At 39.9% G+C, this 27,806-nt stretch overlaps 1 protein-coding gene across 1 annotated transcript in view; it reads right to left on the bottom strand.

Annotated features, from left to right (window-relative positions):
* The window catches only part of MAN2A1 (mannosidase alpha class 2A member 1), a 113,044-nt gene that overhangs the window by 13,165 nt on the left and 72,073 nt on the right, over nucleotides 1-27,806 (bottom strand). Inside the window, exons 13-17 of the mRNA XM_060235616.1 lie at nucleotides 8,687-8,852; nucleotides 4,330-4,563; nucleotides 4,126-4,248; nucleotides 2,372-2,486; nucleotides 716-849 (exon numbers count right to left, since the gene is read on the bottom strand). Of these exons, the coding sequence (XP_060091599.1) occupies nucleotides 716-849; nucleotides 2,372-2,486; nucleotides 4,126-4,248; nucleotides 4,330-4,563; nucleotides 8,687-8,852 (772 nt within the window). The remainder of the gene's footprint in view (nucleotides 1-715; nucleotides 850-2,371; nucleotides 2,487-4,125; nucleotides 4,249-4,329; nucleotides 4,564-8,686; nucleotides 8,853-27,806) is intronic.

A 27,806-nucleotide genomic window follows, 5' to 3' on the forward strand; every position in this document is an offset into this window, starting at 1 on the left:
CTTTGTTCCTTGGTCTTTGGCTGGCAGGTTAGTTAAGGAGCATGTTACCTCTAAGGAGAGGATTCGCACCTCAGCACTTTATGGTTTTGTTCTTGAACAATCTGTCATCCTTAAGGAACACTTTAAGTTTTGACAATACTCATCTCTCTACCCTATATTTCCCCCAACATGGATGCTTTATATCAGAGGACTCTTATTTCAGGAAAACAGAAAATGAAGAGGAAGGCTTAAATATTTCTCAGTTCATTCTGTAGTCCCAACAGGAACTGGGCCCCTGTGTACCTGTTAACTGACTCTAATCATCCATCCCCCAGCATCACACATTTAATTTAAGACAAAAATCAATACAATTTTTAGGCATTTCCAAACTGACTACTAAAACTGTCTTTTGCAAAATCCAGATCTGTATCAAGCAAATGCCGTGACCTAGATGGCCTAAACTAGCCTGATCTTGTCAGGTCTTGGAAACAAAGGAGGGCCGGCCCTAGTTAATACTTGAATGGGAGACCACCAAGGAAGTCCAGGGATGTTCAGGCAATGGCAGACTGCCTCTTAAGATCTCTTGCCTTGAAACCCCTATGGGGTCACCATAAGTTGGCTGTGACTTGATGGCAAAAAACTCAACCAAAAAGACTGGAAAAGGGGAGGCTGCTGCATTTGACCATATATTGTAGAAGACACAAATATCTTCTGTATCCAAATACATGCAAGTTACCTGATATCCATTGAGATCTGAGTAAAATCTATTGTGGGATTCTATATCAGATGAAATTCTCATTGCAATCTCACGATTGTATTCTCCTCTAATATCCACAATATTGAATATTTCCAGAGACTGGCCTTCTAGCCCTAAATACATATAAAAGGTTTCAGAATGTTTAAAGATTTATTAACCAAAGATTTCCTATTAATCACTATAAACTTCAAAGTAATACAGTTTCCCACTTCAGGTCTCCGAGTTGGAAGCAGCCTGTCACATGTTTCATAAGGCACTATTTTTCATAGTTCAAGCAGTACCACAAATGTTCCATCTATACATTTTTACACAACCTTTCCTCCAAGAGTGGCATATATGGCTCTCCTTTGTATTTTATCCTCATAACCAGGGTTTTTTTTGTAGCAGGAACTCTTTTGCATATTATTTTGCATAGTCCATCAGTGGCTATTAACCACAATGTGTATATATATGTGTGTGTGTGTATGCATGTATGTGTGTGTGTGTGTGTGTGTATGTATGTATGCATGTGTATATATATATATAATTTTTTTGGCCACTGTGTGACAGAGTGTTGGACTGGATGGGCCATTGGCCTGATCCAACATGGCTTCTCTTATGTTCTTATATTAGGCCACACACCCCTGATGTAGCTAATCCTCCAAGAGCTTACAGGGCTCTTAGTACAGGGCCTGCTGTAAGCTCCAGGAGGATTGGCTACATCAGGAGGATGTTGCCTAATATGCAAAGGAGTTCCTGCTACAAAAAAAAAGCCCTGCTCATAACAACCCTGCAAAGCAAGTTTGGGCCAGTTAACCTTTCTTAGCCTAAGTCACCCAGTGAATTTCATGGTCAGTCGATGGTTTAAGTTTTTATTTGATGAAACATTACTTTCATTATAGTTTACCAAATGACACTACTTAGAATTAGGGTGTTAGCATACTAGAGTGACCATGAGCAAATATGCCAGAATGGCAAAAACACTGTTAACTTCTTGTAATGTCATTCCTATTCAACTCCTTATAATATTTAATGGACTACAACAGTTGTATGAGGCCTTTTTGGCTTGAGCATCCCCCTAAGTTTACCTGTAAAGATGCTGGTGTGATCAAAGACAAAAGGGAGGGAAGAGTAAAGATGTCTTGCCCTTGGCAAGACACACAGAAAGCAAGATGAGCCTCATCAGTGCTGAAAGTGCTTTATGGCATCACCCAGTCCCTTGTGCAGAAAACTGGCTCTATATTCTGAGCAAAATGGTCTGCCATCCTACTATTTGGAGTTGCCTCCCCAAGGACTACGAAATGGTGTCTAATGTGGAAAGGATGATTGTAGGGGAGATGGATGATTGTAGGAGAGATCAATGTCACTCCAAATAAAATACTTCTTATGATAATTATTAATCCTTCAACATTAACACTAAAGGATGTCAAACCAAAAATTAAAAAACCATAAGCTATTGAACATTACTCAATATCAAGACCTGACGTAGGCCTTAGGACACTAAGTGAATGCAGCACTTTGAAAATATTCAAAGACATTCCAGAGCAGTCAACTGTACAGTTGGCTATATCTCCATGCACAACAAACAAAAAGACACAAGCAATTTTTTAAAAGTGGAATTCCAGTCTACAACTAAATTTCCTCCCGTTAGCTTACCCTGAACTTTATAAAGTCGTACTGTGTGAGTCAAATGATGGAAAAAAGTGGTAACTTCAGAAAAAATCTTCCCATGTGTTACTCGTATGGCAGGTGGATCAGAAAAGACATACGGCTACAGAAAGACAAACAAAAATTACCACTATGCCTTCTGTTTTTCTGTATTAGCAAGCACGAACACATTGACTTTCAAGTACTTATTTCATAGCAACCATAGGAAACCAAACCAGAATAAACCAAATCAGAAAACAAACAAGCTCAAGAAAGGATCAATTATTAGAAGATCACAAATTCAGTCCCATGCTTTGACAAATGAACTATTGTAACATTACAGACGCAACATTGTTTATTGAAATAACAGCTATGTGAACAAACTTCAGTTATTACAGGGATTGCACCTAATGAGGCAATCTGCAAACAACTTCAGTTTCATACAAACTACACTTTATGCTGGCCACAGGTCTGGCTTGTGGATGCCATCATCATTTTAAGAGCTGCTCAAGCCATTTAAAAATTCCACAATGGCCTAATCCTGATGAGACCCATAGCACAGTGTGACCAGGAGGAGCCCTCATTTTCCCTTCTCCTTGCCATTTCAAGGAAGGCTGTTTTGGCATTTGAAAAGGAACAAGAGGAGAAACAAAGCTTCCTGGTCCCACTGTGCTGCAGGCCCAATCAGAATAGGCTCCCACAGCATTTTTAAATGACTCAAGTTCAGCTCTGAAATGACAATTGAGTGCACATTAGACTGGGGATGATGCAATTTCCAGTCCGACCCTCAGGAGAGTTTTTATAAATTTTGTAAATAAAAAAATATTTATGAAATTCCAGGAAAATGGAGTAATTGATATTATTTCCAACTTGCTAATTATATGCTAGATCAAATAAGATTTCTTACTTCAGTATAAAATAATGCTTGTTTTAACATTAGTGTATTCAGCTTTTGAACTAAATGTGAAAAATATCAGTGTTATAATGTTACTAATGTGAACATCAGAACATATATCAGTTCATGTGGATCATTGTTCCCAAATGCCTGACACCTGGGATACAGTTCTTCTCCCATTAAACTGGTAGTGCAATTCACTACACACCCAATAAAGTATAAATTTTTGCTCCTTGATCAGCTCCTTCCAGTTATGAGCGTCTACTCATTCCTACTTCTGAGAGACCCACTTTCCCCCTTGCCCTATTAATAAGGGATACAGAATGAGTGTGTTCTTTCTTGGGAATGGTGATGTTACATGGAGTCTCCAAATACCTATCAGAAGTGATAGGGCCTGTGGCTTCCCTTGGAATGAGATCATAGCTCATATTGGCAGAGAAAAAGGGGGCACTGTGTCACTTCAACAGAAGACAACATCCAACAGAGAGTTTGTACATGCATATTCATAAAAGGGTGCTAGAATATATGAATCAAAAATCACTGATCAAGGACAGAGAAGTTTTACACTTTAAACACTATGCTTTTCAAATGTGTCTGTTCACATATAGCTGCACGTTATTAAGAAAAAGATAATATCCATTCAGAAATGCATTACTGAACAAAACAATCTGCTTATATTGAAAAAAAAGGTTGACTCGCACATGTAAGTGTATCATCTCGTACTATTTTGGGAACAAGTTTGGGCATTGCTACCCATGATTAAACAGTACTACATAGCCTGAGAAATCAACAACATATCTGTTCTTCCTTATCTACCTCATTATGTTTTTGGCTCTTCCAAAACCCATTATAAATGCAACAGTATTACCTTGGCCTCTCCATCCGGCAGAAAGAGATAAGCTCCACTCTTATCTCTGTTACTTGTAGTTCCATACCAAACAAACTCCATTTTTATACGATGATTTTTATTATCTTCTTTTGTATTTATTTTCTAAGGGAAAAAAAGATTAGATTGATAGTTCCCATTTTTTCACTTTACTATCAAATACTTCCAAGTACTTAGCATACCTACCTCCAGAAGCCCAGAACTTCCAGAGAACCAGACTTTCATGTAAGAGTTCTCTAACATGATCTCATCCAAAGCATTCTGTATCTCTTTAATGTTGAAAATTCTTTGGGGCTTGATTAGTTTAGATTTATCAGTGTGATAGAGGTTATAATCCGCCAGTATGGTTTCTGTATTTAATCCCTCCAGAAGCTGGTAAACTCCAAAACCCAGAGGTGGTACATGAGCCATAAAAGAGATCTGTTGGGGGGAAGAAAGGAAAGCTTATCTTTCCAACACCAAAACCAGACATCCAAAAGTAAACAAAATTATTCAGCTTTCTAAGGACCACTTATATTATCTGAGATCATAAACTCACAGTGCTAGAAGCTATTTTCTAATAAAAGCCAACATTCTGCCTCATTCTGAAAATATGTTTGAAAATAATGCTACTCAAGAGGGCTAATTTTTACAATATTACTAGTTTCTTTTTCATTCATTATATCTATGGCTTCTCCTAAACTAAAAGTTTCTACAATAGAATATTTAACACAATGACTCCATTTTCAGCTTGACAGATGTCACAATGACCTTGTGATGGACTTCCCTTAACAGATTTCCTAGTGCAGCGATTTCAGAGAGCAGGGAGGTGAACAGTAAACTCTTCAGAGGATTGGAGAGTTTGAGTGACAGGCTACTCTCTTTCCCCTACACTTTGCTTTGATTGGACAGCACCAGCTAAGAACTATATGATTAGCTGAGTGACGAGGGCATGGTCTTTTCGGGAGTCTTGCAGCCAGTTGGTCTTTGGAAAGTCAGACAGTCAGTTGGCTTCTGACAGAATGGTTTAGAATCAGTGACTGACAAAGTCAGACAGGTTCATCTTTGGAGTGAAGAGAAATGACTCTTTGCTTTAACTGTTTTCTATCAATTATGAGGAAGAATTCAGTATCAGAACTAAATGTCTAAGAATCAGCCTAAGCTGAAGATCCAGGAATACATGAAATGAAGCTTCAACAACATTTTTATTGGTAAAAAGTATAATCTACATTAACAATTTTATCTCAGTATTCCAAACCCTAACTACACCTATTTATTCTCTGTTAAATAAAATTGTAATTTCTGTTTGAATGTTATACTGTCTCAAGTGCCAACTGAAAGGGAAAAACAAGAGGGCTCCTGCTTTATCCCATCAAGTTCCTGGTCTGGCTAAAAGACAAATTAGATCTTAGTGATGAGATGGGAAAGACTTTTAAAACAATAAATAAATCTACATTACTTTGGGGTGCTGCTCAGTCATGGTTGGGAACTAATTTTTGGCAGAAAAATCTGCCTGATAATGGGAAAGTGACAGGGGTCCATCACAGACCTCTTCCATTCACTTTTAAAGATAACAAAATTTGATTCTTGTGTTGTTGACCACTCACTCAAAAACTGGAGTAGTGAATCAACTTCGAAAATTTTTGGATGAATGAGCCATTTTGAATAAAGATGGGCATGAACTGGAAAAATGAGGTTCAATTCACAGCATGCCCCGTTTGCAAACTACAAACTACCATGAACTTTTAAGGACCAAACAAACTAGTTTGATTTGTGACCAAGTAGAATGTCCCCCCAGCAAGCTAGAGGTACCAAATTCACACGGAATCTCTGGTTGACTCTCCTCTACCAGCCCTCCAGAATTTTTAAGAATTGGATTTACAGGGTCCTTGTTATGTACCCCCCACCCAAGAAAGTGTCCCCAGGAAAGTACTTTCTGGGGAAATAACCACCTATCATTTCCCCAGAAAGCATTTTCCTTACTTTCCTGGCAGCACCTTCTTTGGGGAAGGGGGTGTAACTTGGATCCTGTGAATCCAGCTCTCACCAAAATTGGAGGACAGATAGAAGAGAGTCAGCCAGAGATCCCCCATGTGTTTGGTATCTCTGGTTTGCACAGGATCTGTTCTATGCACTCCTGAACTTGCGCCTGTCAAAATGAGCACCTGCCACTTAGATAAGTGCAAGTTCAGGAGGTTCAGGAGAACACAGGAAAGATCCTGTGCAAGCTAAAGATATCAAAGTCACAGGGGACTTCCCCTGGATGTTCCTCAACATGCCCTTCAAATTCTGCCCCCTCCCTTGCTTTGAAGTTTTGAAAACATTTAGATTGAGCAGTGAGTCTGTCTGGAAATGTATCCATTCACAAACAACTGAAAATAGCTGGAAGGTTTGTGGAAAGTTCATGCCAGTTGACCTGCCACAAACTTCACTAACATGAAACAGCCAATATTTATAATGAACATGAGTTCATTATCTGGTTCATGCCCATCTCCAATACTGGCTTCTTAACAATGTAAAAAGAATATTAAACTCATTGCAATAATTTTTAACAGCTGTATCACATAGGAAATATGTGAAATGTATATCATGAAAGTATGATGTATACATCACATAGGAAATATGTGAAATGTATACCATGAAAGTGTCCTGGGGACATGGAATACGACTATGTACTCCCTTCTTCCTTCCTCATTGAGCTGTGATTCCAGCCCTTTTGGGGTTTTTTAACAAAACCAATATGTTTTAGCATGCACAGAGGATGAGCAATGGTTTCCCTGTAAGACAGAATTACAACTCACAATCACAGTGTAGTTTATCATTCTTGTACCCAGGCAAAGTTTAGTTTGGGCAATATGCCTAGTTTGCATATAACATCAGGCAGGAGGGAAGGGAATCCAAGAAAGCAACAGTGTAAAGGAGGGGGGAGTGCACAAGCCTAAGGTTGGATATGAGCCAGCCACTTTATGTGAATGAAGACAGTGATCTCACATGTGCTCACTTTCGATAATAGTTCAAGAGTGGGCAATTAACAGTGGCTTGCTTATGTATCAAGCAAGGATTAGAAGGAGGTTTCTTTAAAAAAAAATTATTTCACAAGCTCAAATGTAACTATCATTCAATATATTTGTAACGTTTTAGCAATCATCAAAAGACTATTTTCTTTCCCCAGTTTTAGGAAACACAAAATGCTATGATGATTTCAACAGGACAAAAATTTTAATGAAGATCTTGCAACTGGAAAAGCAAATTCATTTGAAAAGAAATGTGCACTGGATTTCTTATATATCCCTCTCTTCAAAAACCCCACAAGGAATTGCAAAAGGGAACAATTTGGAAACTTCATCCCACCCAAGAAGTGATTGTGAATAGTGATGGTATTGTTTTACTCTTCTTTGGTTAGACCTCGCCTAGAGTATTGTGTTCAGCTTTGGGCACCACAATTTAAGAAGATTATAGACAAGCTGGAATGTGTCCAGAAGAGGGCAAGAGGATGGTGAGACCAAGTCCTACAAGGAAAGGCTGAAGAAGCTGGGCATGTTTAGCCTGGAGAGGAGACAACTGAGAGGTGATACAACCATCTTCAAGTACTTGAAGGGCTGTCATATAGAGGGTATCCCATAGAGGATGGTGCAGAGTTGTTTTCTGTTGCCCCAGAAGGTCAGACCAGAACCAACGAGTTGAAATTAAATCGAAAGAGTTTCTGGCTAAACATTAGGAAGAACTTCCTGGCAGAGCAGTTCCTCAGTGGAACAGGCTTCCTCTGGAGGTGGTGGGCTCTCCTCCTTTGGAAGTTTTTAATCATAGGCTAGATGGCCATCTGACAACAATGCTGATTCTGTGAATTTAGGCCAATTATGAAAAGGAGGACAGGTGGGCATACTTGTGATTCTCCTGCATTGTGCAAGGGGCTGGACTAGATGACCCTGGAGGTACTTTTCAACTCTATGATTCCATGATTCTAAGACAATCTCTCCTCTGCCAGGATTCTCTAAGCCTTTTGGGAGGACTGAGAAGTTGATTTTCCTACCTCTCCTTTTCCCTTAAAATGTTTTATTTACTTCATAGTATGTGCATTTCTCATGAGACTCAAGGTGGATTACAGGATATAAACAATGCAATCAGACAAGACAAGAAAACACATGCACCATGCAATAAGAATGATGTTCAGCTGTGCACAATATTCTGTTCTTTCTGGAGCTTATGATCAAAGAACTCTTTTTGATTTCTTTTAATGTTTTAGTAAACAGCTTTATGTCTGTCTTGGGAAGGCATTTATATATTTTTTTTTAAAAGTAAAATTTTGTTTTTCAGATAATTCAAATTCTCTGCATCCTGATAGATTTTCTAAGTATGTAATATACTCACTACTTCTATGAATTTGGCCAATTTCACTAACAGGGGTGGCATTTTAAAAGAAATTCTAAGCAGCAGCAGTAGAAAATGTATGTTTGCTTTCTAATGCTCTTTATTATGCAGGCTGCCTCATCTCTACTATTTCCAGATATAAAATATTAACACACTTGATCAATACACGCATACAGATATATTACAAATAACTTGCCTGATATGCTTCATGTGATATACTAGCAGATCCATCCCACACTGCACCAAGTTGGATTACCACTGGTTTTCCAGAAGGGGACAGTACTTTAACTTTAGGTGTATTAACATAGACTGAAACCACTGAGAAACGCTCTTGTTCTGTAGGGTTATAAAGCATGAGGTACCTGCAAGAAATGTTACCAGATCTTTAAAACAAATTAAACCACCATTTCATATAAAGACTCCTACACCTTAAAAAAAATCCAGAGTATAAAATCAACTATCATGCATACATAACAAGAAAGTACTTGAAAAATAAAACCGAAGATGTTTTTACAGAAGCACTGTTTCCTAAATTCTTTAATACTGGCAACCATTGCAGACTGGGACCCCGCTTTTAACGTCAATCCAGTATATGGTAGTCACAATGTTTTTTTACATCTGCTTTTCTTCTCCCCCCACTCTTTCTATTCATTTTCTCTCTCCATGCCTGCCATCCCCTTTGCTCATCGCATTAAAAAAAAAAAAACTTTAAAAAGTGGTGTGGCTACATCCCTGTTGTAACACATTTTATGTTAATCTACAGCTACTGACAACCAGCTGAAGACTAATGCATTAGAAAAATAATTCTATAAGCACATTCACCCATTTCTGTATGAATGTATTCAGGAATATTAACTTACTATCAGCTGCTTTTTAAGAGCTATAATAAATTTAACATACAATTTTAAAAAGAAATCTGTATAAAGTGAACTCTGAACCTACTGAATACTAATTACTTCAATGTGTATTATAGCAAATGAAATAGCATAATTGTTTAGAAGGAGCAGGTAAAATCAACAATTCTAGATGAATCAGAATACATCTGTTGAGAATAATCTTTGTTCAAATACTAACAATTAATGGAGTTCTGAAGCTGTCTCCTAAAAATCTCTATTTAGACATATCAGAAAACCCTAGTTTTACTATGGAAATGCTTGTTAAAGGTTTGGTAGTCAAGCTTGTCAGTTTCTATTCTTGCAACTGCTATCAGGTTACGGAGACACTTCCTTTTAAATGGATATATGACAACTGTTATTTATACAAAAATCAGTAAATTCATACAAAAATCAGTATATTTATAGAAACCAATGTTAAATTTTCTAAAATATCAAGAATTACAGAGCTCTAAATTCCCAGAGCATCTTACTGCATCCTTTATAAAACTTTTTCGGGTTTGTGGTTAACAAATACTTATAATCTGACAAATTATATGCAGTTGTTAAAGTAACAGCCAGCAGAGAATCCAAGATCAACTTATTCCAGTTTTTAGTCCAGTTTTTTTAAATAAATCTATTACTGTCCATATCTAACTAAATACACACATGAAATAAGTAATTCTGTATGTGCAATTATTTCCAATATCTCTAATACTTTTAGCAATTTCCCAATAATCCTTATTTGAAGAGTGACATTTTTGGTGGCAAGTAAGACATTTTGCGACTCTGTTGTGAATCATCATAATGACAGTTTCAGACATGGACTACTCATGGACTCACCCCTCAAATTCCCCTGCATTCTTATGGCATCGTTTGGTTATGGGACCAAATCCACTTTCAGTCCACTTTAGCAATTGTTTGCAAGTGGATTTTGCCATTTCGTACAGTAAAATCTAGTTACAAGTGACTGAAAGTGCATTATTCATGTGTGTGAAAACACCATGGTCTCATCTTGATCATCAAGGCCAGACAAAACCCAACATAAAGCTCAAGACTTTCTAAGAAAGTCTATTTAGGAAAAAGTGTAAATGTAACAGATCCTATATATTTAAGTGAAGAACTACAGTTGCTCCTGACATCACAGAGGTAAAAATGCAAGGATGTGTTCTTTGTAACAGTTCAAAGCAACAGAATGTAGGCTATGCATAAAATTATGACATAAAACTTTTTATAGAAGAAAGAGATCTTAGTGCCTAAATATTTTTCAATATATGGTTAATATGAAGTATAAATTTTATACCCTCCATACAAATAGCCTGTAATGGTTAGTACAAGCCTATCTACATTACATATATAAATATGTGTGTATATATATGTGTGTGTGTATATATATATATAAAAAAATAATGAATTTTGACTTCTAAAGCTTCACAAGAGATATTTCAGATCCTATCAACTCAATTATATCTACCATGATTGATCATTTTAAAAAGTTGCTTCAAATGTGACACTGATAAAGAGAGACCCAGAAGCACAAGAGACTAGCCCTTCCTGTTCTTCTGTATTTCCATCACAATGAAGAACAGTACTTTTTATCTGCCCTCTTCCAGGAGACATGCAAGCATCAGGAGCTCAAACTGACAGAGGGGAATGTGGAATTTCTAAGTCAGATGAGATGAATGAAAAGGCAACAAAAGCATGAGATGTATGTAAGCTTATATCCAAAACTAAACTAAGACTGGGAAGGCAGAGAAAAGCCATAAATCACAACATAACTAGAGAGACAAACAGAAGAAGGCTAATAAGCAGAGGGGGGATATTTAAAGTACATCTGCATTATTAAGATGTAACTTACAATGTAACTAATAATTTAGGAAATGAAAAATAGAATACACAGAGTGTGCTCTGAATATTGTTAGGTTTCAGGTACATTGTTTTGTGTGCTTTACCACTGTGACTAATGTAACTCCGCCAATCTACTTTACAGCAATGTATTACACTTCCATCATTAAAACACAGTCAATATGATACCTACAATAAACTGAGACATCACACTCACAAAGGACTCTACTTCACATACTCTGCAGCACAGAACAACATCCACTGATGTGGAAGACAACTGTTAGATACAACCCACCCACAAACACAAACATGGAGGCAGTTTAATTGAAGGAAGTTTTGGTACCATCTAAAAATGTCCCATTAAAATGGACTTAAAGACAAGAACTTGGAGAAACTGAACAACTACCTCTATTTCAGAGGCAGCAGGCAGCTGTGCTGCTCTCACCATTCAGAGCACTTCTTTTGTGGCACTGCCTCAGGGTTTACTGCTGGAATTGTTTTCTTCCTTCAAAAATTTAAAATAGCTCTCCTGTTTCCATCAGCCAGAAAGACCCTGAAGAAAAAAATTTCCAGTCAGAACATTTCACCTCAGAATCAGTAGTGAGGCTTGGCCTTCTCTGTCATTAATGTGCTCTTCAAAATGCCAATGTCTTCCTAGTACCATTTACTCATGCCCAACTCCTGCAATCAAGATAAATGCTTTCATGGAAAAAGTAACTTTTGCATGACTCACGGCTACACTGATACACATTCAGCTGTAGGGTAACAAATTGATGGGAGCCTCTATTAGAATTTCATTTGCAGACAAAAAAATTCTACTGTTCACCAAATCAGAGATCCTAAGTAAAAATAGTAATGGACACAATTTGATGCAACCACTGAATTACCCACTCTCACAAATTTACCCACATAATAATTGTTTCAGATATGCCTTTTACAAGAGAAGATTACTTACCTCTACTACCGAAGATACTTTTTCATGCAGAATATGTTATACAAGTTGCAACCATAATAAATAATTTGCAGTAAATATGCACTGAAACATGTATCCCTAAATGCTACAGCACAAATGGCAGAATATCTTCATGTTTTGCACATGTAACTGGCAGGTACATTATTATCTTTCATTATAATTAAAACCTGTGTTTACTTAAAGCTAACAGAAGCACACAAACGAAGACACCACTTGCTTTTGAGCAGATGACAGAAGTGATGGTAAGACAAGGTCTACTGATATTTTGGAGATTACAAACAAAATCCTTGTGTGTCTGGGGAAGTATGCATGCACACAAAAGCTCATGCCTTGAATAAAACTTTGTTGGTCTTAAACATGCCACTAGACTCAAAATTTGCTCTACAAACAACACTGTATACTAAGTAGTAGTAGTTCTTTATTCACGGTCATCCGACCAGCTTAATACAAACAAAAACATAAAAACAAACCCATCACCTCTTACACAAAATTCCTGACTCCTACTATTACACATATTGTTAAAACTCATAACCAAGATTTACACTCTCAATTTCCCTCCTTTCCAACTGAGCAGCGTAACAGAAATGGGCAATCTTAGATGAAACATCAGAATGAGCGTCAGACAGGAAGAAGGCAATTTGCTCATCCTCCTGCCTGCCCGCCAAGGACCCGAGAATCGGAGAGATTAGTCTTGCCCTCAAGTCATTGTAATTAGGGCACTGCAAAACGATGTGGAGAGTTGTTTCAACCTCATTGCAATTGCAGGGGCACAATCTTTCCAGATATGGGTACCCAGCGTAACGTCCCAAAAGCAGCGTAACGTCCCAAAAGCACCGAAGAGAAAAGTGCGTTGAGTCGTGCTTTTGAGAAAGCTATCTGATATTTTGGGATAGTGATGTTGAAAAGATACCTGGCCGGGGACAATACTTCGGCTTGCTTCCCTAAGAAAATGTGCGCAGAAAGACTAGCTCTAGCAGATCTCAGTTCTAAGTACACACACACACACACACACACACAGAAACTCACTAATTAAAAATAAAAACAGAAAAACCAGGAACATTCAGCAAAAAAACAAAAGCTGAAGAAAAAATCTGAATATAAAGGAAGTTAGCTAAGTACATTTCCCCAGTGATTTCCCCTTGTCAAACTACTATTATAAGATGCTATTTATTCAAAGACACACCATAGGCTACCAGATATTCCACTTTGAGGATTACAACTACAAGTCAGCTCAAAGGCATGTCCTCCCCTCTTTGTGCATTCTCTCCATCCCAGGCACAGTTTAAAACCTGAACAAAGGAAATGTAAAATGCTTTCAACACTACATATAAGAAGTACTGCAACCTCATATCCATTGATGAAGAATTTAATTATTCCATACTTGTAATGGAAGAGGAAAGGAAGGAAAGGTCCCTTGTGCAAGCACCAGTCGTTTCTGACTCTGGGGTGACGTTGCTTTCACGTTTTCACTGCAGACTTTTTATGGGGTGGTTTGCCATTGCCTTCCCCAGTCTTTTACACTTTCCCCCCAGAAAGCTGGGTACTCATTTTACCAACCTTGGAAGGATGGAAGGCTGAGTCAACCTTGGGCCAGCTACCTGAATCCAGCTTCCGCCGGAATCGAACTCAGGTTGTGAGCAGAGAGTTCAGACCACAGTACTGCAGTACTGCTGCTTTACCACTCTGTGCCGTGGGGCCATTAATGGAAGAGAGACCAGTCTAATTTAAAAATTGTTGCTGTCCTCAACCATAGGCCAGGCAGAACATTTCTGCCTTACATGCCCTGTGAAACTGAATTAGGTCCCATTGGGCATGGAGATCATTTGGCAGAGAGTTCCATCAGGTCAGAGCCAGGGCTGAAAAAGCCCTGCCTCTGGTTGAGGACAGCTGGATATTTTCTGGGCCAGGGATCTCCAGAATATATTTATCAGCTGAGCACAGTGTTCTTTGGAAGATGTACCAGGAGAGACTGTCTTGAAGGTGTGGTGGTCCCAGATAATTTAGGGCCTTAAAGGTTAATATTAGAACCTTGAACCTGATCTGGTATTCATCCTTGAGCCATTGCAGCTGGCAAAGCACTGGTTGGCTATGTACTGTTAGTGGGGTTCCAGTGAGAACCCAAGCCACCACATTCTGGACCAGTTGTAACTACTGGGTCAGTCTCAAGGGTGCCCATACATAGAGCAAGTTACAGTAGTCTAATTTAGAGGTTACCATTGAATGGGTTAGTGTGGCTAGGTCAGGGCAAGACAAGAAGAGGGCCAGTTGTCTGACCTGGCGAAGCTGAAGAAATGCCACTCCAGCAACATTTGTGATCTGGGCCTCCATTGAAGAAGAGATGAAGAAGATATTGGATTTATATCCTATACTCTGAATTTCAGAGTCTCAGAGAGTTCACAATCTCCTTCCCCCACCCCCACATCAGACACCCTGTGAGGTAGATGGGGCTGAGAGACCTCTTACAGCAGCTACCCTTTCAAGGACAACTCCTACAAGAGCTATGGCTGACCCAAGGCCATTCCAGCAGCTGCAAGTGGAGGAGTGGGGAATCAAACTCGGTTCTCCCAACTAAGAGTCCATACAGTTAACCACTACACCAAATTGGCTCTCTCAACCACTGTTAACATTCATAGGGAAGCATCCAGAAACACACCCAGGTAGGTGCCAGAATTAATGGCACACTATCTAGAGCTGGAAGTTGGCAGCCTAATCCTAAATCCCATCCCACCCCCACCTGCAGCCAGAAAAGCTTCATCTTGGACCGATTCAGTCTCAGCCAGCTCTGCTTCAACCAACCAACCATGGCCTCCAGCTCTTCAGGCAAGTTATCTGGGGTAGTGTTTGGCCGGCTATCAACAGATACAGCTGGCTGTCATCAGCATATTGATGGCTACCCAGCCTGAAACTCAGTACCAGTGCATGTAGATGTTAAACAACATTGGGTAGAGAACTGCTCCTTCAGGCACCCCACATACCAAAGGGCATCAAAGTGACGTCTCCTAGCACCTCCTTTGGTCCCCGACCTTGGAGGAATGAGGTAAGCTACTTCAGCGTCACCCCATGGATTCCTACTTTGGTGAGGCACTCAGCCAACATGTCATGGTTGACTGTGTCAAATGCTGCTGTCAGGTCAAGCAATAGCAGCAGCACTGACCTGCCTTGATCCAGCTGTCTGTGGAGATTGTCTGTGAGGGTGACCAGAGCAGTCTCTGTTCCATGGTTGTTAACAGAGAGCAGAGTAAGGCTGGGCCCCAGGAACCAATTCTTGGAAGCCAAATCCCAACAGCCCTCTCATTTACCCTGCGCATCTCTTTTTTCGCATATATCAATCCCCAATCTTAGAGAAGTTTAGTCAGCACTTCCTCCCCCTATCTTAGAACAATTCTGCTCTGGACAAACCCTTCCTGATCCTGAAATTTTTCCCTTGGAGGTCTTCATAATTGTAGTCACAAACTGTCCCAGCGCATCATTCATGAATGCTGCTCTACCTCCATACACATAAATCCATGATTTCATTATAATTCAGACAGAAATTTTTCTCATGGCTTCATCTGCTTTCTTCCATCTATCTCCCAGTGTAACTGAGAATGGGCAAACATCCATCTCACTCAAAACATGTAAAGAAAAAATTTACTTCTCAAGATGTGCAGAACTGGATAGCATTACCACATATAGTCACATGCTCAAAGCCCCATCAGTTACCTAGCAGAAATATCACTCTAATCAAAGGTCTTAGCATGGGCTCTTTAAAAGTCATCTAGTTTTTAAAATGAACCATGACAAGATCCAGCTACACCATTAAAAAAACCAAGAAAAACTTAAACACAAGCAACTCCAAGCTCCTACTCATACCAGTTAAACAGGAGGAAAATGAACAGAAGACTGATTCTGTGAGCACACCACTCATCCTTTTGCACCTATCTATTGGTCTTAAAACATTAACTCTTCATAACCTGTCCTGAATAAGACATGCTGATACACTGTATAGATACTGCACCAAACAGAGCATATGGGCTGCAACAAAATGAATAAATGTGTGAAATCCACAAACTGCATCGGGGAAAAAATTGCAGCAGAACTGGAAATGTATAAAAAGCATGTGAACAGCTAACAATGAATGGGGTTCATAGGAAAACAATGGAAACTACTTTAGGCATCCTTAACTCTGAAAATGTCAGAGGGCAGGATTGCACAGCAGGACAAGGATTATCAAAAGCAGTTGGTTCTACTAATATTTCTTGAAGCACCATGACCTGCACACTGAGAGGCAGGATACTGGACTAGATGTGATTTAGGCTAATTATCTGGCTAACTTGGCAAGTAAAATAATTTTCATCTCTCAGGTTTCTGGTTCAAGAAAACATGTACGGATTTTAAAAATGACTGTCCTAAGAACATGAAATAATTTGTCTTTAACATCAGTAAACAGACTTACACTTTTGAGAAAACTACAAGGATGGCAGGTGAAAATATATTTTAAATTTGGTTAAGTTTTTACTTGCATCTTACTGGTAATCTAGAAGATACAAAGAAAATCTATGGATAGCCCATGTTTCACCAGCACCATTTATGGAAATTAATGGAATCCTAAAACAACAACATATCCTTTCTATCTTCCATCCATCCATAAAATAAAAGCTGTTCCATCTTGGCAGATCCAAGCTCCATCACTGGGTGGGACTGTGGTGATGGTTTGGACCATCAAACAACTGTTTTTGCATTGCATTGGCTGACTCAGCTCTGCCCCATCCACTGCTGGCCCCAGGACAGACAAGGATTGGCCCTCTAAGGAAACTGCATGACAGTGACTGCTGCTAGGCAATTAAGCTTGCTTCTTTCAGGAAGAAGCAATCAAGCTTGATTTTCAGTAAAAGGCAGTGGGGGAGGCCCTTTCAAGTCCTATTTTGGCCTCTGAGGGAGAACTCATTGGTTGACTCTGCTCCTCTCTCCCGCCCAAGTGGCTGTCGCTAGCCAGCCAAGCTGCTTCTCTCAGTCAAAGGCAACCAACCTTGTGTCAGACAATGGAACTTCAAATAACCAGACTCCATTTGTTACAATGTTAAGGCTTTCTTTGATAGTTCATAGTTTCTAAGCGCAGCAAGATTGGAACTGATACTTTTCCCTGGGTGCTTAGATATTTTAAACACTTGTACATCAAAGGTTTCTAAGCAAATCTACATTCCCACTATGAAGAGATACATTTCACACGGTTGCTTTCTCTTATCTCTTTGTGGTTCCCATTCTCGTGACCAAACTTTTTATTTTGCAATATATTGAGATAAATTCATCTCTACAAATTCAAATATATTTCTCCAGTACATTACATATTTTCCTCCCCACCCCCCCCACTCTTATTCATGACCTCTGCCGGTACTTAAAACAAATTAAAAGCATATTAAAGGTAAATTCACACTTGTAAAATCTTTAAAAAGAAAAAAAAATTATCATTCACTAACCTATTCTCTAATAATCACTTAGCACTTATTAAACACAGTGCTCATAGTTATTGATTCAGTTCCAGAGTCCCCTCTATCTTAGTCTTATCTTAACTCTCATATATATATGTTTACCAAATAACCATGTTCTACTAATGCTTTTATCACAATATCACAATTCCTCTTTATCATTAAAAGTTCAATTAATGTTATCAAACACTACTAAATATATTTTCACCATTATAAAATTTTTACACAAAAAGTAATTTTTCAATAACCTTTTCTCTATAATTCGCTTGGTATTCATTACGCACAAAACTCATAGTTATAAAATCAACTCCGGAATTCCAGCTATCTTATTCTTATCTTAACTCATATATGTATAATTACCATGTAACTATATCTTACTAACTAAATAATCACAATTCCTCTTTATCATTTAAAGTTCAGTTAATGTTGTCATAAAAGACTAAATGACTCTTCACCCTCCATTATATTTCCACGTAATTTTGGGATTTACTCCAGTCTTCTTTAAACTTCTCCAAATTATGTCATTTAAGATTCTAGTAAGTTTGTCCATTTCACTCCAGTTAAGAACCTTTAAGGCCCAGTCCCATTTTTCAGGTATTCTATCTTGCTTCCACATTTGCGCATACAGTGTTCTCGCAGCTGAAAGCAAATACCACAACAATGTTCTGTCTTGCTTTGGAAAGCTTTCCATTTGTAATCCCACCAGAAAGACAACTGGTGCTCTCCTAATGTTATAACCCAAGATTTTCGAGATCTCCTGTTGAATCATTATCCAAAATTGTTTCACAACATCCCTGGGTAGTTTACGCTTTCTGGCAAGCTCTGAATTGACTCTGTATGCATCATCACATAAACGCTCCATCTCCTCAGGATCTTCTTCCAAAAATTCAGCTGTAATTGTGACAATATGAGTCTTCACATCCTCTTATTCATTCTCAGGCACTCCCCTTATCCGAATCATATTCTCCATCAACTTACAGTCTTGTAGTATTGCTTTTTCTTGCATTTTCTTAATGGTGGCATCTTGATCTCTAATTTTCACTTCTGTGTCAACAGTCTTTTTAGCTATTGCTTGAGACTCTTTCCTTAGGTCATCAATTTCCTTCTTAAATTCTTTCTTTACCTCTTCAGCACTGGAGTTTATTTCCTTCTCACTTCCAGTTATTAAATCACTCATTGCCTTCAATATTCTTCCTTCCATAGCGTACAATTGATCATAAACTTGTTTAGACATTTTACCCTCTCTCACTAAGGCAGCTCTTAACCTTGTAATTCTTGATTCTAACTTTTACTCAGACATTACTGATTGTCCATTACAAATAATGGGTTTTTAATTGGTATCTTCACTCCCCAATCTGATAGTTGCATTTAACAGAACAGAGCATGCCCTTTTCAACAAGCCTAAAAACGCCGTCCTCGAAGCTTCCTAGCTCAAGATATTAATTTTTAAAGTTCCAAGCCTCTCTTTTTAAAAAGTTTTCCTTTTACCCTCTAGGGCTTATTTTCCAATTTCAAGCACATAGTCCATGTTATTTAGCCCGTAGGAGATTGTTTATATAAATTTTAAATCCTTTTATAGTCCACTTTCAAGTTATTTAGTGAAAATATTTTGGCCTTTCTGTAATTAGCCTCCAATGTTTCTCTATGGTTACTGACTCTTGCAAGTATCCGGATACTTGGATGCTCCTCTTCACTCCACACTTACTTCCTGACTCTCTAGCATTGAAGTCTCATAATAATTGCAGAAAACGTCACTTCCTGTTTTGAGGAGAGAGACTACAGCTTTGTTATGACTGGGGTTTTTTTCCGAAGCCACAGGAATTCATAACAGCAAGTATTTTTCTGCACTTTTCTGCTTTCTTTTGAGTCCAAAAAAACCACTTCTACCCCCTTCCACTTCTCCTTGATTTTCCACTTTGAAAAATAGTTCTGGGTCCCAGATCTTCCCTTTTAACAAGCTTAAATTGAACCCGGAGTAGCAGATAAGGATCGTTACCTTATTAACGACGTCTATTCTCTCATAATCCCGTCCACTTTATCTCAGATGTTGTTATAGTCCATAGGAAGTTGAAGCCTTAGTGAGTTTATGTCAATTTAATGACTCCAAGGATTCTTTGTAGGCGATAGAATGCAATTCTTCATCGGGGGAATCTTCAAAGCCGAAAAAAAAACCCTCCTGGGATCTTTCGTCAGCCAAAGTGAATCCCCCTCGAAATAAACATGCATGCCGTAGACAATTTCCTTTACTGGAAAAAGTAGACAGTAGGCTTTATAAAGCCTTTTCTGTCCAAAAACAAAGATCCTGGTCTGCTCTACACAGGGAAACAGGTCAGCTCACCAAGCTTCAACCCCGGAAGTCTGGTTCCCATTCTCACAGGGATGGCCAAACCAGCATTCCCGGAGGCACCTTATCTTCAAAGGGATGTTGCCTTTGTTAGTATCAGGGACAGGAATTCACACCAGTGTTAGTAGCAGCTATGCTTCTACTTTGATATGCAAGGTTTCTCCTTGAGGTTAATAACATGGGTTAGAAAATGGAGTCAGTTAAGCTAAGCAATTCATCAGTTTAAACCAGCATCATATTATATCATGGTAACTTTCCAGTGTCTGACACCTTGGTTCTGGCAGTTGCTGCCTCTCCCTAACTCCCATTAGCTAAGCTACCTGTCACTCTGCTATGCAGAGGAGAGAAAGAAAACCTTTCTTCAGCTGGCTGAGGTACAGAAGAGGAGGGAAACAACACAGAGAAGGCCTTCTCATGATTAGCTGAGGGAGGAAAGGAGAAGGAAAGCTTTATTTTGATTGGCTGAGGACTCCTCCCTATCCTCCTCTGGGAAAGAAACACACAGTGAAAGGAGGGGAAATGGTGTCCTGTACCAGCAGGCCAGATACATAGCAGATGTTGCTTAAGACCAACCATGTTATCAGACAGAGACTGCTGGTCTGAAAAGTATCACTAAAGGCCTCTGAAGGAAAACTAATTCGGATCAATCCTAATTATAGCTGCCAGTTCCAGGTCGGTGGGAAATTCCTGGAGATTGTGGTGGAGAAGGAGGAGGGCATAGGAGTTAAGGCTTCAGAGCAGGGTGTGCCAGACCCAGTTTCTTGGTGTGGAAGCTGACTGCGTGATTTCAGGCCAGTCAACCTCGGCTTCCCATAAGGAGATTAGTGAAATAATATGAAACACTTTGTATTTACTTAGTACTTTCCCCTCAGGATTAAAACATAAATTTATTTTCCTCTTGGATTTAATACTGTTCCATCAAAATCCCACAGCAATTTTTAAATAAAATGATCCTAATTTTATGGAAATCCATGTCCATATCACTATTAACCACTGGTATTATAGTAACTGTATCAGTGCTGGTTTGACAATTTTCATGGGTAGAAAGTGGTGGGCAATTACTGCTACTTCCTCCATCCCATAGTGACCTAGAATGTACTCCTCATGATATTCCTGTCCCTACGAAGAGTATTTGAGGCTGCAATGGAGGAAGTTTAGAAAGTTATGACAAATTTCCAGTGGGCCCAAGTCTCTGCCCTAAATGAAGGTTCACCACAGATAACAGCTGCATTCAATAATTACCCCAATAGGCTTGTCTATGACATAATTTGATGCCATGGCTGAGAGCTCACATTGTTCCGCCCTCTTCCCTCAATATGTGAATTATTATCAATGGCTTCCAGGTTTGTGAACCCTTGAACCATGCTCAAGTTTGCCATGACACCCACCAAAAGAAGGTACTTGTGTGAACTGGAATCTACTTCCCTCTTAAAAATTACGATTCCAAGCCTATTTCAGTTTATAATCCGAAGTGTCTGTGATTTTAGACAGTGGGGAGGAGAAGCAGAGGAAAACTCCAGTTTGTTCTGATGCCTTTATCTGGACTTGACAACAATCTGGAATTTCATTTGTGGCTTCCCACACCTTAGATGACACTATGCACACAGTGATGGAAAGGAAGGGGCAAAGCTGTGTTTATGCCTGTCAGAGACAAACCTCTGTTGTAACCTCTGAATACTCTTAGCCCAAAACTGATAACAAAGGAAGAAATATGCAGAATTCAATAATGCTGTCCTACAGGAGCAATAGCTCTGTTTGGCTTTTAGAGATAATGCAGAAGGGGCAGTCTCATTCTTTCTCCAAAGTTACTGCATTTTGAAACTACAAATATTTACTTATTCATTTACAAACCACCTTTCTCCCCAGTGGGGTTCAAAGTGTCTTTTATCAATTGTCCTCCATTTTATCCTCATAGCAATACTATTAGGTAGGTTAGGCCAAGAGTGGTAACTGGCCCAGAATCCTCCAGCAAGTTTCCATGGTAGATTGGGGAATAGAACCTGGCCCTCTCAGATCCTAGTCCAGCATTCTAACCACTACACTACACTGGCTGAGAAAGGCAAACAGTTTTCATAGCACTGTTCTGTGAGCTGTGCCTATGAGTATCTACACAGCGTAAGCCAAAAAGATAAGCACTAACCACAGTCTTTAAAGTTGAAGGAGCAAAGACAAAGGATACCATGGAAGACAAATTAAACCACATAATAAAGACAGTTAACAAGTCAATACAAAATATTCAACAATATATCATAGTAGAAACGATCCATAGTAATCCTGCAATCATAGAATCATAGAGTTGGAAGGGTCATCTAGTCCAACCCCCTGCACAATGAAGGAAACCCACAAATACCTACCCCTAAATTCACAGGATCTTCATTGCTGTCAGATGGCCAGCTAGCCTCTGTTTAAAAACCTCCAAGGAAGGAGAGTCCACCACCTCCCGAGAAAGCCTTTTTCACGGAGGAATTGCTCTAACTATCAGGACGTTCTTCCTAATGTTCAGCTGGAAACTCCTTTGATTTAATTTCAACCCATTGGTTCTGGTCCAACCTTCTGGGACCACAAAAAATAATTCCACACCATCTTCTCTATGACAGTCCTTCAAGTACTTGAAGATGGTGATCATATCACCTCTCAGCTGCCTCCTCTCCAGGCTTACCATGCCCAGCTCCTTCAACCTTTCTACATAGGACTTGGTCTCCAGACCCCTCACCGTCTTCGTCGCTCTCCTATGGACCCGTTCCAGCTTGTCTATATCCTTCTTAAAATGTGGTACCCAAAACTGAACACAATACTCCAGGTGAGGTCTTACCAGAGCAGAGTAAAGCAATAGCATCACTTCACGTGATCTGGACGCTATACTTCTGTTGATACAGCCCAAAATTGCATTTGCCTTTTTAGCCACCGCATCACACTGTTGACTCATGTTCAGCGTATGATCCACTAAGACCCCTGGATCCTTTTCGCACATACTACTGCTAAGACAAGTCTCCCCCATCCTATAACCATGCATTGGATTTCTCCTACCTAAAAGCAGAACTTTACATTTATACCTGTTAAAATTCATTTTATTGATTTTAGCCCAGTTTTCCAGCCTGTCAAGGTCATCCTATATCCTGTTTCTGTCTTCTACTGTATTTGCAACCCCTCCAAATTTAGTATCATTAGCAAATTTAATAAGCATTCCCTTTATTTTTCATCCAAATCATTGATAAAGATGTTGAACAAAACAGGTCCCAGGACAGATTCCTGAGGCACTCCGCTTATCACTCCTCTCCAAGAGGATGAGGAACCATTCACAAGCACTCTTTGGGTGCAATCTGTTAACCAGTTACAGATCCACCTAACGGTAACAGGATCCAAACCATATTTTACCAACTTGTCAACAAGGATAGTATGTGGAACCTTATCAAAAGCCTTTCTGAAATCAAGATAAACTATGTCTACAGCATTCCCCTGAACCCGCAAGGTAGTCACTTTCTCAAAAAAAGAGATCAGGTTAGTCTGACATTACTTGTTCTTAAGAAACCCATGCTGGCTCTTAGTAACCACAGCCATCCTTTCTAAATGTTCCAGGACCGACTGTTTGATGATTTGTTCTAAAACTTTTCAGGTATAGACGTCAAGCTGATGGGGCGGTAGTTACCCGCATCCTCCTTTTTCCCCTTCTTGAAGATGGGGACAACATTCGCCTGCCTCCAATCTTCCGGCACCTCTCCTGTTCTCCAAGAATTCTCAAAAATAATAGCCAGAGGCTCAGAAATTACATCCACAAGCTCTTTTAGAACCCTTGGTTGCAGTTCATTTAAAGGAACGAGGTGTTTATGTACTACCCCTATGCTGATCCTAGGTTGGAACTTCATACCCTCATTATATGTTCTGTTTTTGCCATGTTGAGGACTGTTGCCCTCAGAAGAGAAGACTGAGGAAAAGTAGGAATTGAGCAGTTCTGCCCTCTCTTCATTATTTGTTACAAGGCTTTTTCCATTTTTTCTTCTCATAGGAATCGTCTGTGATTGCGCTTTCAGTATTTCGCTTTTAAGAAACTCCCATCCCTCTTGAACCCCCTTCTTCCTAAGTATTTCTGACCATGGGATTTTACCCAGCATAGTTCTAAGTTTATCGAAGTTTGCCTTTCTGAAGTCCAACCTATAAGTCTGACTACGTATAGCTTTTCCCTTCCCTAAGACTGTAAATTCCAAAATCACATGGTCACTACTGCCCATGGTGTCCACTATTTTCACTTCATCAATCAATTATTCCTTGTTGGTGAGAATCAAATCCAAGATAGCAGATCCCCTTGTTTCCTTCTTCACTTTCTGGAAAAGGAAGCTGTCAGCAAGACAAGGCAGGAATCTATTTGACCTTTCATTTTTAGCAGAGTTGGACTTCCAACAGATGTCCGGGTAATTGAAATCTTCCATGATGACTGTATTCCTTCTCTTGGAGAACTTTGCAATCTGTTGTAGGAGTATCTCATCCAAGTCCTCTGCCTGGCTTGGTGGTCTATAGCAGACCCCCCCCCCACACACACACACAATAATATCACTGTTATTTTTAATCCTTTTATTTTTACCCAGAGACTCTCAACTGAGCTGCCATGCTCAGATTCACATATTCCCTCACAAGTATATACCTCCACATATACTGCTACGCCTCTGCCCGTTCTCATTTGTCTATCCCTTTTAAATAAGTTGTACCCCTGAATCCTAATATTCCAGTTGTGTCATCCCACCAAGTTTCAGTATGTCATAGTCTCCTTCTTGTATTAGGACTTCCAGTTTCTCCTGTTTGTTTCCCATACTCTGTGCATTAGTGTAGAGACATCGGAATCCATGTTTTATGCATCCTGAGGGTTTATTTTCTGTACATACCTGCAAATTAACATTACCTAGTGTATGCATCACTCTCTGCAAAGCGTTAGTGTTCTTATCCCCAATTTCTGGCATCATATGAGGCTTTGAATTATTGTCTCACTCCCCCATACAATTTAGTTTAAAGCCCTCCTTATTAGGTTAGCAAGGCTGTTACCAAACACACTTTTTCCTACCACAATAAGGTGCAAACCATCTCCCAATAGAAGACCACCATCTCGAAAGCGTAAGCTATGATTCAGAAATCCGAATCTTCCTTATAACACCATTGACGTAGCCAGTCATTTATTTGAAGTATTCTTCTTTCTCATCCTAAGCCACGGCCTTCAACAGGAAGAACTGATCAGAACACAACCTGTGCGCCCAGCTCCTTCACCTTCTGACCCAGAGCCACATAGTCTTTTCTAATACATTCAGAGCTATGATGGGCAGTATCATTCGTTCCCACATGGATCAGCAAGAAAGGATAGTAACCTGTGGGTTTGATAAGTCTTCCAATCCTTTTTGTCACATCCTGGATGCATGCACCTGGCAGACAGCAGACCTCTCAGGATGACAAGTCCGATCAGCATACTTTGTGCTGCACCCCTCTGAGCAAGGAGTCTCCAATCACCACCACCTTCCTCTTCCTATATTGGGGAGCAGAAGCTCCAGGCTTCTTATCCACAGGATCCTGAGAAACTTTGTTAAAGCTTCATGGAGGCTGGGGATGTAGCCCTTGTTCCAATTGTTCAGAATCAGTTACTGTGGGGAGATCCTGGAGCCTATTGCTGAGCAACAGTCAACAATCTTCCATAGCATCCATTTCAACCAAAAGAAGTAGGTCATCAAGGGTAGGTCTTCATAAAAAGTCTTAGGTACTCACTGTATTCAATAACAGCTGAATTAAATTACCTCAAATAGGCTTGTGTATGACATAGTTTGCTGCCATGGCTGAGAAGATGTGGTTCAGTTTGTGGTGTGTGTGTGGTTCACAAACCACAGACTTTCACAAACTTTTTAATGCTAAATTTGTGAGGGTCATGATGCAGTAGAATTCCCCCCAGTGCGCTAGAGGCAACAAACTTGCAGGAGATCTCCAGCTGACTCTCCTCTATTTGCCTACCCAGTTTGGTAATGATTGAATTTATGTGGTCTGAGTTACAGCCTCACAAAGAAGGCACCCCCAGGAAAGTGCTTTCTGGGGAAATGACAGGTGCAGGTTCAGGAGTGTATATAGAACAGACCCTGTGCAAGCTAGAGACACCAAACTTGCAGCAGATCTCTCCTCTACTTATCATCCAAGTTTGGTGAAGATTGGATTTACAGGGTCCGCGTTACATCCCCCCAAAGAAGGTACCCCATCCTCTGCTGTTTCAAATGGAAGAGAAAAACAGCAGAAAATGTATGGGCAACAGAAGCCTTGAAAAACAGAATTAAATCCAGAGAATCTCTGCAGTAGAAACTGAAGGAGGGGGCATTTTTGCATGCCCAGCAGAACCAGTGCCACTGTGGCATTGCAAACCCAACAGAACTAATGTCAAACCAGGAAAGTGCTTTCGGGGAAAATGTCAGGAACAGTTTCAAAAGTGTGTAGAATGGACCCCCTGCAAGCTACACACAGCAAACATATAGGGAACCTCACCTTGCTGCCTGCTTTTCTACAATCTCTCCAAGTTGGGGGCAGATGACATTTCTGGGGTCCCAGTTCAGGATCCCCCCAAAAGATTTGCTGTTCTCTCTGGAAAAGTAGCCTATAGAATAGTTCAGGGAAAAGCCAATGATATCAAACTCACTGGAAAACTTCACCTGGGTGGTCCTCTCTCCTCCCAGCCAGACACTGGAAGCAAGGCAAGCATCCCCCCTATGCTCACAGCCCCTCACCAAATTTCCAAATGCAGGACAGAAAGGCAGACACAACAACAGACATCCAACAAGGGCTCCCCAAAGTAACTCCTTGAAAGCTTGGACAGGGGAATTCTGAGGTTTACATTTAAAGTGATTAATGATGCAAACTATCTTGCATAATAAAGACTGTATAGTTTTTTGTATAAACAAGTATTTATGGATTGAAGAATTGAAATAATGCACAGGGACAATTTCAAGTATGTTCCTAAGGAATAGTTATGATTTATTTAAAGATTCAGACAAGTGTTAGATATAGGTAAAAGATAAAAGAGCCGGTTTGGTGTAGTGGTTAAGTGTACGGACTCTTATCTGGGAGAACCGGGTTTGATTCCCCTCTCCTCCACTTGCACCTGCTAGCATGGACTTGGTTAGCCATAGCTCTGGCAGAGGTTGTCCTTGAAAGAGCAGCTGCTGTGAGAGCCCTCTCCAGCCCCACCCACCTCACAGGGTGTCTGTTGTGGGCGAGGAAGGTAAAGGAGATTGTTAGCCGCTCTGAGACTCTTCGGAGTGGAGGGCAGGATATAAATCCAATATCTTCTTCTTCTCATAGAGCACATAGCCTTTCGCTGGCTACAGTGGTGATGGTAAAGACTCAGGCAGAGCCATGCACTTCATGGCAGACTTCTGGAGCAATCAGCAGGACTGCTGGGGCATGGCCAAGGCCCCAGGAGAGGGCTGTCCTGCCACTGGGCTACAAAGTGGTTCTACTCCATGTGCAAGGGATAAATGCAGACCACACGGCACAGAACCCTGAGATTGTGTTATACAGATGAACCTGAGGGAGTGGGTGGGCAGTGGCAACTTCCTGTGTAGCTACATGGTCACAGACACCAGTGTTGCAAAAGGAAGCTGAACCAAGAAGTCCACAGGGGTCTCAGCCCCTTAGGACTTTTTGGGCCGGATGCGAGCCAGCAAGGGTACCAAGTTCAAACAGGAAAAGAAGAGAACATAAACTTAAATCAAGTTCTATTTTATTGAGCCTTACCAAACTATCAATAGTACTCTAAACATCCAAGTTATTAAGAAATATTATACACAAATTACCTAGTATGAAGA

Source organism: Heteronotia binoei, chromosome 4, assembly GCF_032191835.1.
Source record: "Heteronotia binoei isolate CCM8104 ecotype False Entrance Well chromosome 4, APGP_CSIRO_Hbin_v1, whole genome shotgun sequence".
NCBI lineage: Eukaryota > Metazoa > Chordata > Lepidosauria > Squamata > Gekkonidae > Heteronotia > Heteronotia binoei.